This window comes from Cervus canadensis, chromosome 30 (assembly GCF_019320065.1).
Source record: "Cervus canadensis isolate Bull #8, Minnesota chromosome 30, ASM1932006v1, whole genome shotgun sequence".
NCBI classification, from domain to species: domain Eukaryota; kingdom Metazoa; phylum Chordata; class Mammalia; order Artiodactyla; family Cervidae; genus Cervus; species Cervus canadensis.
Window position 1 is genome coordinate 17,412,697 of NC_057415.1, and position 18,837 is coordinate 17,431,533.

The 18,837-nt window shown below is 45.7% G+C and overlaps 1 protein-coding gene and 1 non-coding gene across 3 annotated transcripts in view; both read right to left on the minus strand.

Annotated features, from left to right (window-relative positions):
- BICD2 (BICD cargo adaptor 2) overlaps window positions 1-18,837 on the minus strand; it is a 54,292-nt gene that overhangs the window by 13,240 nt on the left and 22,215 nt on the right. For both annotated transcript variants that reach the window (XM_043453203.1, XM_043453205.1), the window contains exon 2: window positions 10,440-10,652. In XM_043453203.1, the coding sequence (XP_043309138.1) occupies window positions 10,440-10,652 (213 nt within the window). The remainder of the gene's footprint in view (window positions 1-10,439; window positions 10,653-18,837) is intronic.
- Window positions 875-1,007, minus strand: LOC122432143. The gene has a single exon (XR_006266758.1). It is a non-coding gene; the product is annotated as a small nucleolar RNA SNORA42/SNORA80 family (small nucleolar RNA).

The following is an 18,837-nucleotide window of genomic DNA, read 5'->3' on the forward strand; positions in this document are numbered from 1 at the left end:
ATCATGGCATCTGGTCCCATCACTTCATGGCAAATAGATGGGGAAACAGTGGAAACAATGGCTGACTTTATTTTTCTGGGCTCCAAAATCACTGCAGATGGTGACTGCAGCCATGAAACAAAGACGCTTACTCCTTGGAAGGAAAGTTACGACCAACCTAGACAGCATATTAAAAAGCAGAGACGTTACTTTGTCAACAAAGGTCCGTCTAGTCAAGGCTACGATTTTTCCAGCGGTCATGTATGGATGTGAGAGTTTGATTATAAAGAAAGCGGAGCGCTGAAGAATTGATGCTTTTGAACTGTGGTGTTGGAGAAGACTCTTGAGAGTCCCTTGGACTGCAAGGAGAGCCAACCAGTCCATCCTAAAGTAAATTAGCCCTGAATATTTATTGGAAGGACTGATGTTGAATCTGAAACTCCAATACTCTGGCCACCAGATGTGAAGAACTGACTCACCAGAAAAGACCCTGATGCTGGGAAAGATTGAAGGTGGGAGAAGAAGGGGACGACAGAGGATGAGATGGTTGGATGGCATCACCGACTCAATGGACATGGGTTTGAGTAAACTCCAGGAAATGGTGATGGACAGGGAGGCCTTTCGTGCTGCAGTCCATGGGGTCGCAAAGAGTCAGACACGACTGAGCGACTGAACTGAACTGAAATTACTGACTGGCGAAATGCAAGGCTTATCAGGAAAGCAAAACTCCTGAGAGGCAAAAATAAACAAAATAACACAGTGTGAGTGGCAATCTGAGGAAACATATACTTATCTGCTTCCTAACAAAGTTCTACATACACCTTGACTCTGGCCATTTCCCTCGCTTACCACCCAACTGATTGTTACGGTTAATTTTATTTTTTTTTTTATTTTCCACTGTGCAACCCGCTTCAGTGCCTGCAGCCTACTGGCAGAGGCCAGGCAATGGTTCGGGGCCACGTTTGCTCTGGCATGGGACACTATGAGAGGCCCAGGGGGACGAGCCTGCCATAAATCCAAACCCATGCATTGTTACGGTTAATTTTAATGTCAGCTTATCTAGGCCCTGGCATCCAGATATTTGGTCAAACAGCAGTCTAGATGTCACCATTCAGGTATATTTTCAGATGAGATTAACATTTAAATTCACAGACCCACTGAGTAAAAATGTGGATCCAGTCAGTCGAAGGCCTTTAAAAAAAAAAAAAAAAGACAGCCTTCAGACTGAAGCTGCGACATCAGCTCCTTCCTAAGTCTCCAGCCAGACGGCACAACCTGCAGGTTTTGGATCCGCCAGCCACCACAACTGAGTGAGCCAGCTCCCTACAATAAATCTCTGCCCCCCACCCCCCGACCGAGCACCCTGCAAAACACATACCCCTATCGATCTGTTTCTCTAGAGAGTCCTCGTTAACTCAATGATTGATATATAAGAATTGTGCTTTGGATATCAGAGAAGAAAAAGAAATAAAAGGAATCCAGATTGGAAAAGAAGTAAAACTCTCCCTGTTTGCAGATGACATGATCATGATACCATACACAGAAAATCCAAAAGATGCTACCAGAAAATTACTAGAGCTAATCAAAGAGACATAAGACCTGTATGCAGAAAATGGTAAGATACTGATGAAAGAAATTAAAGACCATACAAACAGATGGAGAGATATATTGTGTTCTTGAATTGGAAGAATCAATATTATGAAAACGACTATACTACCCAAAGCAATATACAGATTCAATACAGTCCCTGTCAAACTACTAATGGTATTTTTCACAGAACTAAGACAAAAAATTTCACAATTTGTATGGAAACACAAAAGACCCCAAATAGCCAAAGCAATCTTGAGAAAGAAGAATGGAGCTGGAGGAATCAATCTTCCCGACCTCAGACTATACTACAAACTTACAATCATCAAGACAGAAATATACAAATATATTTCCATACATAGAAAACAGAAATATAAGCCAATCGAACCGGTTGAAAACCCAGAGATTAACCCACGCACTTATGGGCACCTTATCTTTGACAAAGGAGGCAAGACTATACAATGGAGAAAAGACAGCCTCTTCAGTAAGTGGTGCTAGGAAAACTGGACAGCTACGTGTAAAAGAATAAAATGAGAGCACGTCCTAACACCAAACACAAAAACAAATTCAAAATGGATTAAAGACTTAAATATAAGGCCAGAAACTATAAAGCTCTTAGAGGAAAACATGGGCAGTATAATCTTTGACATAAATCACAGCAAGATCCTCTTTGACCCACCTCCTACAGTAATGGAAATAGAAACAAAAATAAACAAATAGACCTAAATAAACTTAAAAGCAACTGACAAAGGATTAATCTCTAAAATATATAAGCAGCTCATACAGCTCAATATCAGAAAAACAACAAAAAAACAAAACAAAAACAAACACACACATAAAAAAAGAAAAAAACAAACAGTCCAATCAAAAAAATGGGCAGAAGACCTAAACAGACATTTCTCCAAAAAAGACATTCTGCAAGTTGTTCAGTTGCCAGGTTGTGTCGTGTCCGACTCCTTGCAATCCCATGAACTGCAGCACACCAGGCTCCCCTGTCCTTCATAGTATCCCTGAGAGTAATGCTATCTAACCATCTCATCCTCTGGGCCCCCTCTTCTTCCATCAGTTTTTCCCAGCATCAGGGTCTTTCCCATTAAGCTGGCTCTTTGCATCAGGTGGCCAAAGTATAGGAGCCTCGGCTTCAGCATCAGTCCATCCAATGAATATTCAGAATTGATTTCCTTTAAGATTGAATGGTTTGATCTCTCTGCTGATGGCCAATAATGAAAAGATGTTGAACATCACTCATCATTAGAGAAATGCAAATAACAACTATAATGATGTATATCACCTCATACCAATTAGAATGGCCATCATCAGAAAAACTACAAACAATAAATGCTGGAAAGGATGTGGAGAAAAAGGAACCCTACTGCACTGCTGGGAATGTAAACTGATACAGCCACTATGGAGAAGAGTGTGGCGATTCCTTAACAAACTAGGAATAAAACTACCCTATGACCCAGCATATACTCTGAGAACAAGACAATTCAAAAAGACACGTGTACCCTAATGATCACTGCAGCACTATTTATAACAGCCAGGACATGGAAGCAACCTGGATGCCCATCAACAGATGAATGAATAGAAAAGATGTGGTACCTATATATGCAATGGAATATCACTCGGTGATAAAAAGGAACACATTTGGGTCAGTTGTAGAGAGGTAGATGAGCCTAGAACCTGTTACACAGAGTGAAGTCAGTCAGAAAAACAAATATTGTATATTAATACATATACACGGAATCTAGAAAAATAATAATGATGAACCTATTCACAGAGAAGAAATGGAGATGCAGACGCAGAGAACAGACTCATGGACACAGCAGGGGAAATAGAGGGTAAGACAAATTGAGAAAGCAGCATTGAGATACATACAGTATCATGTGTAAAACAGGCAACTGGTGGGGAAGCTGCTGCGTATCACAGGGAGCCCAGCCTGGTGCTCTGTGACAGCCCAGAGGAGTGGGACGGGGAGGGAGGCTCAGCAGGAAGGGGATAGATATATAATTATGACTGAGTCATGCTTTTGTACAGCAGAGACCAGCACAGCACTGTAAAGCAATTATGCTCCAATTAAAAACAAAAAAATGCCCACTCAGTATGGGAAAACACAGGAGTTAAGGTAGTGAATCAGGGGCAGCAAGTGGGAGCTGTTGGTCAATGAAAAATGTAAATGGACTTTACTTAAAACTTAACAGCTCTCCTCAATGAAACAAGTGGTCCTAAGGTGGACAGAAAAAGGACAGAGGGAGACAACACCCTAGGCCAGCTTGACTGCCTAGTCACAGCCCTCTGCACCCCAGAGCCTGTGTGCCCAGGTTGCACCAGAAACCTCTGCTGAGCTGCCTGCACAGGAACCAGTTTTGGTTTTTATTGAGATATGATTCACGTAACATAAAGCTCAGCCACTGACAGTGTACAATTCAGTGGTTATAGTTTATTCATAGTTATGCACCATTACCTATTCTAGAACATTTTCACTACCCTAGAAAGAAACCACACACCAATCAGCAACCACCAATATGCTTTCAGTCTGTGAACCTGGCTTTTCTTGACGTTCACAGAAATGAACCTGGACAACGTGTGGTCTCTCTGCATGGCTCAAAAACCCTTCCACTGGCGCTGTCTCCATACTGGACGGCTCTGGCAACCCTAGGGGCGTGACCCATTCCTTCACTACTGGGTACTGGCTGTGCCGGGTGCTGCTCGAGGCTCTGTTGTTCACGGAGGCTCCCTAAAGTTGCCCACGTACAGCACACACATCGCCAGCTGGTGTCAGCTGCTGCTGACGGAGGCCCTGATGAGGCAAGGAGGGGAGCAACACTGAAGTCAGGTCTGGGAATCTGGACTGCAGAGGAGTCAGCACTCTACACTGCAGAAGCCCCATCACAGTGGGGCTGGATCTCAGGCACAGGGAGGGAGCACCACCCTGCACCGGAGTGCTCCAAGGCTGGTCTATATCGTCCCCCAGAGGAAAGGGCAAGACATTTAGCCAGGAGGTCACAGCCCAATCCCCAGGAAAGGCCTGCAGCCCCAAGGAAGGCCAGGGTGGACATGGGAGTAAGGCCCCAGTCCTGTCAGCCCTGCAGAGCCTGCACAGGAGGAGGTGATGACACAGGCAGAGACTGGAGCCACGTGGACACAAGACAAGGGCCTGAGGGTTGCTGCCACCCAGAAGCTGGAGAGGTTCCACATGGAACACGGTCCTGATGGAACCTTTATTTCAGATACAGAAAATTTAAGAGAATAAAACCTTGTTGCTTGTGGCAATCTACTATGGTGGCCCCAAAAACCAAATATACAAATACAGGTTTAATACCAGGAAAAAGACACCACTGTAACAAATACCTGAAAATGTGGAAGTGGCCATGGAGTTGGGGATGGCCACAGGCTGGAAGAGCTTAGAGAAGCAGGACAGGAAAAGGCCAGACTGCCTTGGGACTATTGGTAAAAAAAAGAAATTGTTTCAGGTGGCTCTGGTGAGGGTCAGAGAAGAGTCATAGAGAAATCTTCCATTTTCTCAGGGAATGCATGGACTATCATGAAATAACACTAGGAGAGATGTGAATGCTAGCAGTGCTCCCAGTAAGGCTTTAGGGGGGAATGAGGAATGGCAGAAAGGCTTGCTATAAAGTGGCAGAAAATCCAGGTGAGCTGTATTCCAGTGCTGGGTGGAAAGCTGAATTAGTAAATGAGGAAGGTAGATGAATAGCCTGGGAGATTTTGAAGCAAAATGTTAGAAGTACAGCCTGGTTTTTCCTTGTTGCTTATAGCAAAGTGGGAGAAGAGATAGAAACCGAAGAAATAATTGTAAACAAAACAGAACTGGAATTTGAAGATTTGGAAAATGTTCAGCTTGTCCCTATTGCAAAAAAAATAACAAAGCATTTTTCTGGAGACAGCACCAAGGGTATAGCTTACATCTCAGCCACTGGGCTGGGAGGCCAGCAGGCTCACTGCTTCCTGGGTTCCAGAAGTCAGAGGAGGGGGCCAACAAAGACTGTTCTCAGGCCTTGAAACGCAGGGCTTCTGACTTTCTGGGACCTGCAGCCCCTTTATTCTTTCCTCTTCTCCCTTCTGGAATGACAGTAACTCTCCTTTCCCTATCGTAACATTGTTTCTGGAAGCACATAATTTGCACAAGGAGGAATTTCATCCCAGGATGGACCACTGCAAAGTGTCAGCCTTTCCTAACTAGCGAATTTGAGATGTGATAAGGGATTTGAAGAGTTGATGCTGGAATGGGCTAAGACTTCTGGGAATGAGATGAATATATTTCACATGGAAAAGATATGAATTCTGAAGGCCAGAGGGTAGAATGTTATGGGTTTTAACTGTGTTCCCTCAAAAGATATGCTGAAGTGATAAGCCCTGGAAGTAGTGAATGGGATCTGACTTGGAAATAGGGTCTTCGCAGATATACCCAAGTTAAGACGAGGTAATAGGAGATTAGAGTGGGCACAAATCCAAGGGCTGGTGTCCTTCCAAGATGGAGAGCTGGAGATACCCAGGGAGAAGGCCACAGGAAGATGGAGGCAAGACTGGACCACAAGGACTGCCAGAGGCTGCCAGGTGCTGGCGGAGGCACAGGAAGGACTCTCCCGCACAGCCTCCAGAGGCAGCCATCCCTGCTGACGCCTTGATTTTCTGTTGTCTTCAGCCCTCAGTTTGTGGTAATTTGTCACAGCAGTCACAGGAAATGAACACGGGTTTTGGTCTTATCCCACTGAAAGCTGGGGTTGGGCATGGGAGGATGAACCCTGAAGACATGGGGAGAGCCCAGAGCACCAGGACAGAGCTAAGAGAAGTGGCAGAGGCGCCCCCAGCACTGTCAATACTGTGCCAGGTGACCCACCGCTCCCGGGAGGGTGCTGCGGTGGGCCCCACGGGACAGCTGCCACGGGGCAGGGGATGTGCCCAGACAGGTGACCTCACTCACTTGGCACCTGTGCTCTTGGGGAGCCACCAACCATCTGTATTGCAAGTGTGCTGTCACCCGGACAGAACCACACCTGGAGAACAGCGAGGAATCAGCAGTGAGGATGGCTCAGACTGGTTCAGGCAGGGGTAGGGCCAAGGGCCTGGTGTGGGAGGCTGCGCTGAGGAAGCAGCGACTCAGCCTTGCCTCCACATGGGGGCGCTGTGTGAGGTGCTAAGGAAAGCGAATGGCCTCAAGGGGTAGCCATACGCCGGCTCACCTCCCAGGGCCTTGTCTCCCCTCTGAGAAGGGAAGGGAAGGGGTGGTAATTGGAGGAGAAGCTGTGGCCCCTGTGCATCCCTCCGCAGCACCAACCCACCCTGCTGCAGGTCACACAGGCTGGCCACAACTAACCAGTCCACCTGCTCTTCCTGCCTCCAGTCGGATGGGACATGCTCCCACAACAATTAGCTTTTGCTCTCTCATCCTGTCTGTCCCCTGCTTCAACGCTGAACTGCATCCCCTCACTGGCCCCCACTGCTCTTGGTGTGCTGTGGCTGTGAGCCCCTCGCCTCGCCCAAGCCCCTGTCCCAGCGCTTCCCGCTGCTGTGCAGAGCCTTCTCACCTTCTGTGAACACACTAGTGGGTGCACGCGCACTCCTCTGCCAGAAATGCTCTGCTACTCTCCCTCTTTCCCTGCTAAGTCACACTGCTGGGGGAGGTGCTCAAACATGTGTGGCTAGATTTCATGTGACCACCCAACAGAGTGGAAGCCAAGAGGAGGGTCTAAGACTCACCAGCTCCCCACAAGTTTGCACATCAGGACTAACAGACCTAGAAAGCCCTCCAGGCTGTGGTGGAGAAACTCAGGTCAGCTTCCCCCACGGCCGGGGCAGATTCCGCCTTCTCAACTCAGAACTGGAACACAGCCTCCTGTCATAGCACTGGAGCTGACAAAGGAGGTATGGGCCCTTACAGGTCTGTAGGAGAGCTTTTGGACAGCAAGGCGAGGTGCACCCAGGTTACAGGCTGGCCTGGCAGGTGAGGGCACTGCTGCTGCCCTCAGGGGAACTTTTGCCTGGCACACACCCAACTACCAAGGGCTCAACAAGCTCCCACTGGCCATTGTGGGGTTTGGTTTCCCCTTTTCTCAGGTGAGCCTGACAAGAGCAGCCTTGATGATGCACAGCGACCAGGGACACAGGAGGCCTTGGTCCAACAGGGTATAAACCAGATAGTATGTGGGGTACCATCTTAGCATCCCCTGCAGACCCTCCCTCACCAATCTGACCTCCTAGGGGGCTACTGGCTGCCACACCCGAACCAGCTGGATCCAGCTCTGCTCCCTGGGAGGAATTTCCACTTCCTGTGGAGTCCATTCCCTCGGGACTCATATGGGAACCCCCTCCAGCTCCTCCTCAGCTGTGGGGCTCACCCCTGACTTTACCCCTTACCCTTGCTGCTTTCTCTACATACCCAGGGCCCTTTCTCTTGACTCTGGACTGCCAACGTGACATTCTCCGCTCAATCCCCTGGATCTGGAGTGCAGGTGTCCTGTCCAGGCTATCCACACCACAATGGAGAGCCCCCCTGGTGCCTGGGGCTGCTGCTCCTGATCTAGCACCCACCACTTCAGCCTGTGGCCAAAAACCTGGCTTCCTTTCAGCCGTTCCTAGGGGCCCAGATGCCACCATAGCAAGGAACAAGTATTTCTGGCTCCTAGCCAGGACAAAGGAGATGACAACAGATACCATTTCTCCTGGCACATCTTTGCCACTCACTCTTAGGCCTGTGAAGGGCCTGATACATGCAGAGTCCACCAAGAGAGCAAGGCCAGGGTCCACTGGGACAGTAATTTTACCTAAGGGGGTCAACCCTCGGGCAGATGATGCCCACCCACTCCTCAACTCACAGTTCTGCCTCTCAAGGCACCCCTCATCACTCCTCTCAACCCCTTCCCAAGGCAAATCTGAAGAATGTGCAAAAGACGACTCTGTCACCAGTCAGCTGGGTCTGATCCTTGGGTCTCTGCTTCTCTATGTGCACAACGGGCCCTCAGGCCATGCCCCAGGGCAGAAGCTGGCAGGGCCCATTCACGCACAGTGCAGAGGTCAGGACCCAGTGACCCTGGGTGTGCAGTCAAAGCTTCTTCACCTTGATCTCCCAAACTGTGAGATGAAGGAAATAACTGTATGCCCACAGGGTCACCCAAAAGACAAGTCAAAGGGTAGCTGGAACTGCCCACAAGCTGAGCATGTTTGTTATACGTGTCACCTCCTGGAGAGCTGGGCATGGGATGAGCCCCTAAGCCAGACACCACAGGGTGAAGGACGGGGGTGGGTCAGGGGGCACAGCACACCTGGCCCATCAGTCACTGCACTGGACAGCAGCGGGACCAGGCACCAGCAGGGACACGCCGCGTGTGGAGGGGGCACTTCCTGTGGAGACTGGGCAGAGCCCACGTGCCTGATCACACCAAGGCCGGTATGGGCTGGTGCTCCCCGGGGACAGCGCTCAGCGCTGAGCTCTCAGGACCCAGGCTCCTCAGCCTCGGCACAAGCCTCCTGTAGGAGTGAGCCTCCCGGGCACAGCCATGGAGGAGCTCGGCACAGCAGCTCAGGCAGAAGTGGCAGGACCAGGACGAGCAGAATACCGACCAGACTGGGATGGCAGCAGGGCACAGGCAGAGCCAGCAGTGGTGGGGACACTGAGCAGGGCTCCAGTCTGAGCAGGCGGCGATGGAGAGCCTCCACTCCGACCAAGAACCTGGCCCGGCTCCACAGTGCCTGCCTCACAGCGATCAGGGGCGCAGAGGCAGGGCCTCAGGAGAAAAGGTACTGAGGATGTATGGGGGTGGGGAGGCGAAGGCTTCCTCCAGAAGCACCAGCAGAACAGCAGGAAACCTGACCCTACCAGACCTGTTCTTCAATAGCAGCATGTGGGACTGGCTTAGTTCATTTCCTGGCACCAAAGCCAGTAGTCAGCAAGTGCCCTGCCACTCCTCTGAGGAAGAGGGACGCTGCAGAATGAGTCTGGGCTGGGGAGAGCACCTGCATTGACTCTTTCGGAAAAGGGCTCTTAGCTGGCCATGAGGCTAGCCTCCCCCTTAGGTGGTCAAATCTACAGCTCTGATAGTCCCTTCTCCCCACCCTGACCAGACAGCTCCTGTGGGAAGACATGAGATCGTGCACTTCTCCTGGATCCAAGCCAAGCTCCTCCCCAGCCCACAAGTCTTGGTGACCTCTGATCCCAAACTAGGATGAGTGACCACGTCCCACTGTGACCAGTTCCTGGGCTCCATCCCAAACCTTGCCAGTGTCCCTCCCACCCCTGTGGAACCCTGACTGCCATACACCATCCCATCTGAGGTGTCGACCTCAGAGCTGACCACCACTCAGAACCATCTGCTGTTCTGGTCAACCCCTCCCCACCTCCCAGGAGATCAGAGGCTACAGAGAGTGTCTCCCCATAACCCAGAACAAGGCCCTTCCTGATGAGAACTTGGGGATTCTGACCGTAAGGTACCCTAAAGCCACGGCCAGGACGACAGCTCATGTAGACGTCTGGTCATGCCTGCTCCCCTGCTGCTGGCCCACTCTATCTTGGGAACACTGGCCCAGCCTCCCACCTCTCTCAGAGAGGACTGGCTGCCCTCCCCCTCCACCTGCCCAGGCCCCTGTTAGGGGCCAAACTGATCCTCGGAGCTGTTTGTGGTGGCCTCCCTCTGACTCTGCTGTCCCAAGCTGGCAGGTGGACACTGTAATGACACTGCTCACATGAGGAATCCAGGATTCACATTGCCCCAAGTGCAGAGCTGGGACCCTGCCATCCCCAGACCTTTCTGGACCAGCATGGACCACACGAAGTTGGGGTAGAACAATCTGTGGGCGAGGGGTGGGGTTTCCCACCGCCCACCTAGAGTCAAGCACACTGCCCCAGTTCCACTGGTTACCTCCTTCAGCTCCTGAGCCACGGAGGCCAGACGCTCGTTCTCTGACTGCGTGTTGGCGAGCACGTTGCGCAGTTGCTTCAGCTCCGTCTGCAGCTCCAGCACCTTGCGTACATAGTACTGCTCCTTGGAAGCTGACTCCTGGATCAGACTCTCCTCTCGGCTCTCACCATCTGCAGCCACCTTCTTGTGGTTCGTGTGGGCCTGTCCAAATGCCTGTAGAGGATGAGATGCTCTTGAGAGGGAGCCTGGAGGCAATCCTGTGACCAGACATGCAGGGGAAAGTGGGGGGACTTTTCCCACAGGAGAAGTAAGATACCTAAGCGTGACATGAGGGCTGTGAGGTTACAGAAAATCTGGGGGTGGGGCTAATGAGGAGCCCTGGAGGGATAGGATGGTGGGAGTGGCTGGAGGAACTGGGGCAAGGCAAGGATAGGAGGTCCCAGCCAGTCTCTGCCAGTGTGGCCCCCATCAGCAAACAGACCCCTGTCCTGGATCCCGGCAGGGAAGCCCCCAGCACTAGGGTGGGTCTGAGGTTCTCCTCCAAATATGGAAACCAAGGTTCAGGGCAGTGCCCTTCCCTTGACTGATCCTGACTCACTCATCCTGGAAAACACCGTACCAGGGGAGGCCTGAGAAGGTGAGAGCCCAAGCCTGGGACAAGTGAAGCTTATGCCAACTGATCCCCACGTGTGTCCCAGTTGGGAGACCCTGCCCACCTGCCCAGGACCCGGGCACAGAGCTGAAAATACCCGAGGGGAGAGGACCCACCATCCCCAGACCCAGCAAGGGCTTTGGGCTCTAAGAGCAAAGGATCTCGCAGTGGCTCAGGGAGGAGCCCCCGTGGGCAAGTCCAACAGAACTGGTGCTGGTCTGCCCGAGTCCGTGCCCCAGGCCCCGGCCAGCCTGGACGCACCATCACGTCCTGCTCATCCAGGTGTCACAGCCCCAAGTAAGCACCTTTGCTTCTCTTTCCCTCCCACCCTGCGTCATCATAGTAGCCAGGACACGACCCACATAGGTCTAGTGTGCATCCTCCCCAGGGACCCCTCCTCACTGGCCACCCCATGCAGACCTCTGAGGGGGAGACCCTGTCTCTTTACAGGGCTCCTGGCTCACAGAAGGAAAATAAAAGAGAGAGGGCTATTAAAGAGCAAGGAAAATGATGCCTTTATTTCTTGAGAGAAATACAAGCATTTTCATTAATTTATTATTTAATAGGAACTCTAGAAATCCAGTCTAAGAAAACAATTGGGAAAACATGCAAAGCTATGTATATGAGCAAAGCTATGTATATGAACAAAGCTCATACATATATGAGCAGGACTATTTGTAATATAAAAAATAAAAATGTAGAAAGCGACTTGATTCTCTATCTGAACAAAGTAGGGTAGGGTCAGGTCAGGGTAACTGTTCCCCCTCCCAAGAGTGGGCCTTGTTCATCTGCTCCCAGCCACTGACAACTTGCTCTGTGAAGATACCGGTTCCTTTTTAAATCAAGTCAGCTCAGCTCTCTCTCTGATTTCTGTTGCTGTCCTCTACTTCCTCCATCCTTGTCCCAGGGAAAGACCAAAGCACAAACCCATGTCTAGGCAGGACCTTCCGCATCCTGGGTGGCAGCCCGGACTACCACTTTGCATGCCACAACTAAAGATCCTGCATGCCACAACAAAGACTGAAGATTCTGCACGCCTCAACTAAGTCCTGGTGCAGCTAAGCAAGCAAATAACTAATTAGGGGGGCAAAAAAAGAAAAAAAGGAATAGGTTTTCAACAAATTGTGCTAGAACTGATGGAAACCCACATGCAAAAGAATGAAGTTGAATCCCTTTCTTACACCATATATAACAATTAACTCAAAATGGATGAGAGATCTAAATGGAAGACCTAAAACTACAACTCTCAAAAGAAAATGTGGGTAAATCCTCATGACCTTGTTGCCAACGGGATTGTCCTTGTGACTCCAAAAGCACAAGTAACATAAGAAAAAAACAGATAAACTTTACTTCATCAAAATCCTAAAATTTGTGTATCAAAGAATACTATCACATGAGAAGACAACCTACACAACAGTAGAAAATATTTTCAAATTTTGTATTTGATAAGTGTCTAGTATCCAGAACATATAAAGAACTCCTATAACTCAACAATAAAAAGATAAATCAAAGATTTAAAAAAATGGCCAATCAGCTCATTAAAAGACATTCACCAACAGTAGATATGGAAATGAAAGTCAAAATCACAATAAGATAGCACCTCACACCCACTAGGATGGGTATAATTAAAATTTTTTTTAAAAGGAAAATAACAAGTGCTGGTGAAGGTATGCAAAAACTGGAACCCACTGCTAGTGGGAATATAAAATGGTATTGTGGAAAACAGTCTGGTAGATCCTCAGAAAGTTAAACATAGAATCACCATATGATTCTGCAATTTCACTCCTAGGTACAGACTCAAGAAAAATGATAATATACATTCACACAAAAACTTGTACACAAATCTTCATAATAGCCAGTAAGCAGAAAAAACCCAAATGGCCACCAACTGATGAAGGGATAAATAAAACTGGTCTACACATACAATGGAGTATTATTTGGTAATAAAAAGAAATGAATTACTGAAACAGAACAACATACATGAACCTTGAAAATATTCTATGTGAAAAGAGCAAGTTGCAAAGGGCCATATATTGTATGATTCCATGTATATGAAATATCCAAAACAGGCAAATCTATAGAGAAAGCATATGAATGGTTGCCCATGGCAGGGGGTGAAGTTGGGAGGTTGGAGGGGGTGACAGTTAAAGGGGTATGTTTTGGGGCTAATGAAAATATTCTAAAATTAGTTGTGGAGACAAATGCACAACTCTGAATATACTAAAAGCCAATGAATTGTACATTTTGAGTGAAATGTATGATAAATTGAATTATACTAATAAATTGTTATAGTTGTTTTAAGCTAAAGAATCGAAGAAGATAAAGCACACTAATACTCCTCAAAAGAAAGCTGGAATGTCTCTATTAATATCAGATAAAGTAGGCATTTTATATATCTTTTATATATTTTTCAGTGCAAAGAATATCACCAGAGACAAAGAGGATCATTTCATAATAATGAGTCTAAGTCACAAAGAGAACCTTACAATTCTAAACATTTATGCACTTAATAACAGAGCTTCAAAATATATGAATAAAAAACTGATAGAACTACAAACAAAAATAAGACAAATCCAAAATTACGGTTGGGAGAGCTCAACACCCAACTCTCATTATTCCTCTCAGTATTTCATAGACAAGTAGACAGGACATCAGTAAGGACACAGTAGACATGAACAGCACAATTAACTAACTTGACCTAACTGGCATGTCTAGAATTTCCTGCCCAACAGCAGCAGCAGATATATTCTCTACAAGGACACATGGAACATTTACCCAGACAGACTATATTGTGGGTAAATGAAACACACCCCAAAAGGATTCAGGCCATACAAAGATTTGTTTTGACCACAGGAAATTAAATAAGAAATCAATAATGGAAAGATTCCTAGAAAATCCCCAAATGTTTGGCAACTAACCAACACATCAAAGAAGAAACCAAAAGTGAAACGAAGCATTTTTAACTACATGAAAATGAAATGAGTATGAGAATTGGTGGGACGCCATTATGGCAAGGACTTAGGAGAATATTTATAGCATTATATGACTATGTTAAAAAAAAAAAAAAAAAACTACCAATCTAATCAATAACCTCAGCTTCCATCTTAAAAACTACACCAGGTATTGGGCACAAAGCTCATGGTGCAGCTAAAAGCCCTGTGAGGCTAAGCCCTTTTAAGAGAGAAGATTGAGGCTCACAAGGCTAAGAGCTTAGGCCCCATTTACACAGCTGGTAAGAAACCCATGTTCACCCCAGCTCACCATGCCATGGTCTTCTCCAGACAACACTCCTCCAGGCCTTTGCCCAAATGGTCTCTGGGCACCCTACAGGCCAAGTCCTGCCTGCGGGTTCCCGTGTTCCTCACCTCCCAGACACAAGTTCTGTACTGAACACAGACCCTATAACCCCACTGGAGCATGGTTTTAAACCCTCCTTAGAGGCTGTGTGTTACTGAAGGAAGGAGCTGTTTCTTGTATTTGGCTAGTCTGGGGCCCACATGGTACCTGATGAGCGTGCAGTCACCCCCAGGGAGGACTGTCTCTCTTTTCGGCTGTGCACCTGTGTATTCACTCACTCAGCTGCTCAACAACACTGGACAGCGAGCGTGACGGTGGTCTGGAACACACACTGCTTCCACCTGCCTGAAACCCTCACGAACGCTCATCTTCTGGTAGCGGAGCGTGACTGGCACAGCCACTTAGGGAAGCTACTATCCGCTAAGATCAAGCGCACATCTGCTCTGCGACCCTGCATTTTACAGAAGCGTTATTTACAAAAAGACTCAAGCCAGAAAGTCCCCACGTCCCGTCAACAGAAGGAAACATTATGGTAATAGTCACATTACAAATACTACACAGAAATGAAAATGAGTAAATTACTGTTATTTAAACAACAGAGATGAATCTCATACAATATTGGGAGAGAGAAGTCAGACACAAGAGATATACTGTATGATTTCATTTATATATACAACTCAGCTGGTAAAAAGGCACTGGTGATCCCTTGGGCTGGGGGAGGACCCTTGAAAGAGGATTCTGGAGCTGATGATGTTCTGATTCTTGTTCTGGGTGCTCATTATGTGGGTGTGTTCAGCATGTGGAAGTTCACACTTATGATTTGTGCTCTATATGTTTCTCCTCAGTAAAAAGTAAAAGCAGAAACAAGACACAAGGAGCATATGAAATTCAAAGGAAAAAAGAGAAATAATAATGATCAAAGTAGAAATCAATGAAATAGAAAAAAAAATAGATAAAATAAATCAAAAGCAAGTTATTCAAAAACATTAATCAAATTGATACACTTCTAGCCAGAATAACTGAGGTAGGGGTAGGTGGAGGGAGCACCACAGGTATTAAGAAGAATAAGGGATATCATGAGTAGTTTCATGCCAATAAATATGACAGAAGAAATGGACAAATTCATTGAAAGATAAAAATTACCAAAGCCCACTCAAGAAGAAATGGATAACCTGAATAGTCCCAAATCTGCTAAGGCAAGTGAATTTGTAGTTTAAAACCACAGAGAACATTCTGGGCTTCACTGGCGAATTCTACCAAACGTTTAAGAAAGACATAAATCCAACTGTACACAGATTCATCCAGAAAACTGAAAAGCAAGGAATACTTCCCACCTAATTTTATGAGACCAGCATTAAACCAAAGACAGTACAAAAATCCACCAATATATAAAAAGGGTAGGGAATTATGATACAGAGGGGCTTATCCAAAGAATGTAATAATATTGATTGACAATCATTAGAAGAAAAAAAAATCAGTGTACTTGAGTATATTGAGACAAAAAAAAAAATCTATGTGATCATCTCAAATGATGCAGGAAAATCTGACAAAATTTGACATTCATCCCTGTAAGCACTCTCAGCAAACAAAAGGGAGCATCCTCAACCTGATGACATCTTCTAAACATCTGTCAGCTAAAATTACTTAATGATGAAAAACAATCACCTTGCTTCTGGACAACACTGCATTTTTTAAGTTCTCAGCCTACAGTGCAATGAAACAAGAAAAATCAAAGGCATCTAGCCTGGAAAGGAAGAAGTAAAACTGTCTTTACTTACACGTCACACAAGAGTCTGTATAGAAAATCCAAAGAAATCTACAAAGTCACTAGAACTAATAAGTGAGTTCAGCTAGGCTGCAAGACACAAGAGTACTATATAAAAATCAAACCTTACTTCTGTATTTGTTTAGGACTAAACAATCGGAAAATGAAAAAATTTAAACACTACTTACAATAGCATCAACTGTATTAAATGTTTATGCTTAAGTCTGACAAGATATGCAAGACCTATACATTAAAATCCACAGAATACCGCTGAGAGAAATTAAAAAATAGAGATATATCTATTCATGGGTCAAAAGACTCAATATGTTAAGATATCAATTCTCCACAAATGGATCTTTTAATTCATCATGATGACAATCAAAATTCCAGCATTTTTCTTTTTGGTGGAAATTGACCATCTCATTCGACAATTTGTATGGAAAGCTAAGGGACCTAGAACAATCAGAATCACTTTGAAAAAGAAAAACAAAGTAGGACTAACTAACTGATTTCAGTACTATAAAGCTATAGTAATTAAGAGGACATTGCTGTTGTTCAGTCGCCCAGTCGTGCCCCACTCTTTGTGACCTCATGGACTGCAGCATGCCAGACCTCCCTGTCCCTGAACATCTCCTGAAGTGTGCCCAAGTTCATGTCCATTGTATTGGTGATGCCATCCTGCCATCTCATCCTCTAATGCCCTCTTCTCCTTCTGCCCTCAATCTTTCCCAGCATCAGGAACTTTTCCAATGAGTCAGCAGTTCACATGAGATGACCAAAATACCAGGCATACTACCAGCATAAAGACAGACAAACAGAGGTACTGAACCAAATAGAGAATCCAGAAATAGACTCTCATGTATGGCCAACTGACTTGACAAAGGTACAAAGGCAATTTGGTGCAGAAGGAATAATCTTTTAATACATGGTGCTGAAATAAATGAATATCTTTATATTAAAAAAATGAACTACCACCCATACCTTACAGCATATATGAAAATTAATTTAAAATGGATCATAGGTTTAAACATTAGAAGTATAAGATTTCCAGGGGAAAACAAAGAAAATGTCTGTGACTTTTTTTTTTTTGTCTGTGACTTTGGACATGACCTACAGAAGGAGAAACTGGTAATCTGGACTCCAAAACTATAAGTTTATGCTGTTAGACAAGGTAAGAGAATGACATGATAGATTGGAAAAAAGTGTTTGCAAATCACACATCTTTTATAAAGGACTTATATACAGAATATAAGCTCAGTAAGAAAAATAATCCAATTAAAAATGGGCAACAGGAAGTTTATGCCTCTTCTTGTCTTAACATGACAGAAGAATACCATGTTCAGGGGCTGCTGATAAATGAGTGGGTCACAAATCTCATGACAAGGAGATTTCTCCTAATAGTCCTATATTCCTCTACTCGTTAAAAAATGTTACATCCCAAATACTAACCACATTTATTTAAGCCACTTGTGACAGAAGTACTTAATAAACTGTACAATAAATTCTGATGCTTAAAAATGTAACTGACTTTTCTTTTAAAAAAGTGGGCAAACAACTATACTCCAATGAAAATTAATTTTTAAAAATGGCCAGAAGAACTGAACAAATACATCACCTGAGAAGATACACGTATGAGAAAGAATCACATGAAAAGGTGCTGAACATATTAAGTGACAGTTCAGTTCAGTTCAGTCGCTCAGTCATGTCCGACTCTTTGCAACCCCATGAACGGCAGCTCGCCAGGCCTCCCTGTCCATCACCAACTCCCGGAGTTCACCCAAACTCATGTCCATTGAGTCGGTAATGCCATCCAATGATCTCATCCTCTATCGTCCCCTTCTCCTCCTGCCCTCAATCTTTCCCAGCATCAGGGTCTTTTCAAATGAGTCAGCTCTTTGCATCAGGTGGCCAAAGTATTGAAGTTTCAGCTTCAACATCAGTTCTTCCAATGAACACCCAGGATTGATCTCAAGGGAAATGCAAATGACAACTAAATGAGTTAACCACTACATATCTACTAGAACACTGAAGATTACAATGTCTGATCCTACCTCCCAAGGTTGGCATGAGTGGGAAGCAATTAGAATTCTCCTACACTGCTGATGGGGAATGTAAATGGTACAACCACTTTGGCAAAGAATCTGGCAGATTCTTAAAAAGTTAAGCAAGCATATATCTGACATAAGGCACAGCCATCCACTCTTAGGTATTTACCCAAGAGAAATGCAAGTATGTATCTTTGTATAGATACATACAGGAATCTATATATCTGTAACAACCAAAACAAAACAAAACAGCCCATGACCATCAATAGGAAAGTGGATTTTTTAAAAAATGTGGTGTAGCCGCACAATGGAATACTACTCCACAACCAAAAGGGACAGCTACTGATACATTAACTACTGATACATTAACTGATATATTAACTACTGATACATTAACATAATTACTGATACATTAACACATACACATCTCAGACCAAAAATACAGTAGGTGTTGTATGATTCCATTTATGTAAAACTAGAAAATGCAAACAAATGTATATATCATTGTTGCCTGCAGAGGAGGAGGAAAGATTACAAACAGGGATGACGAAACATGCGGGGATGACGAATACCGTCATTATTTCAATTACACTGTTGACTTGAGTATGCACCCATATGAAAACTTGTCTAGAGCACAGA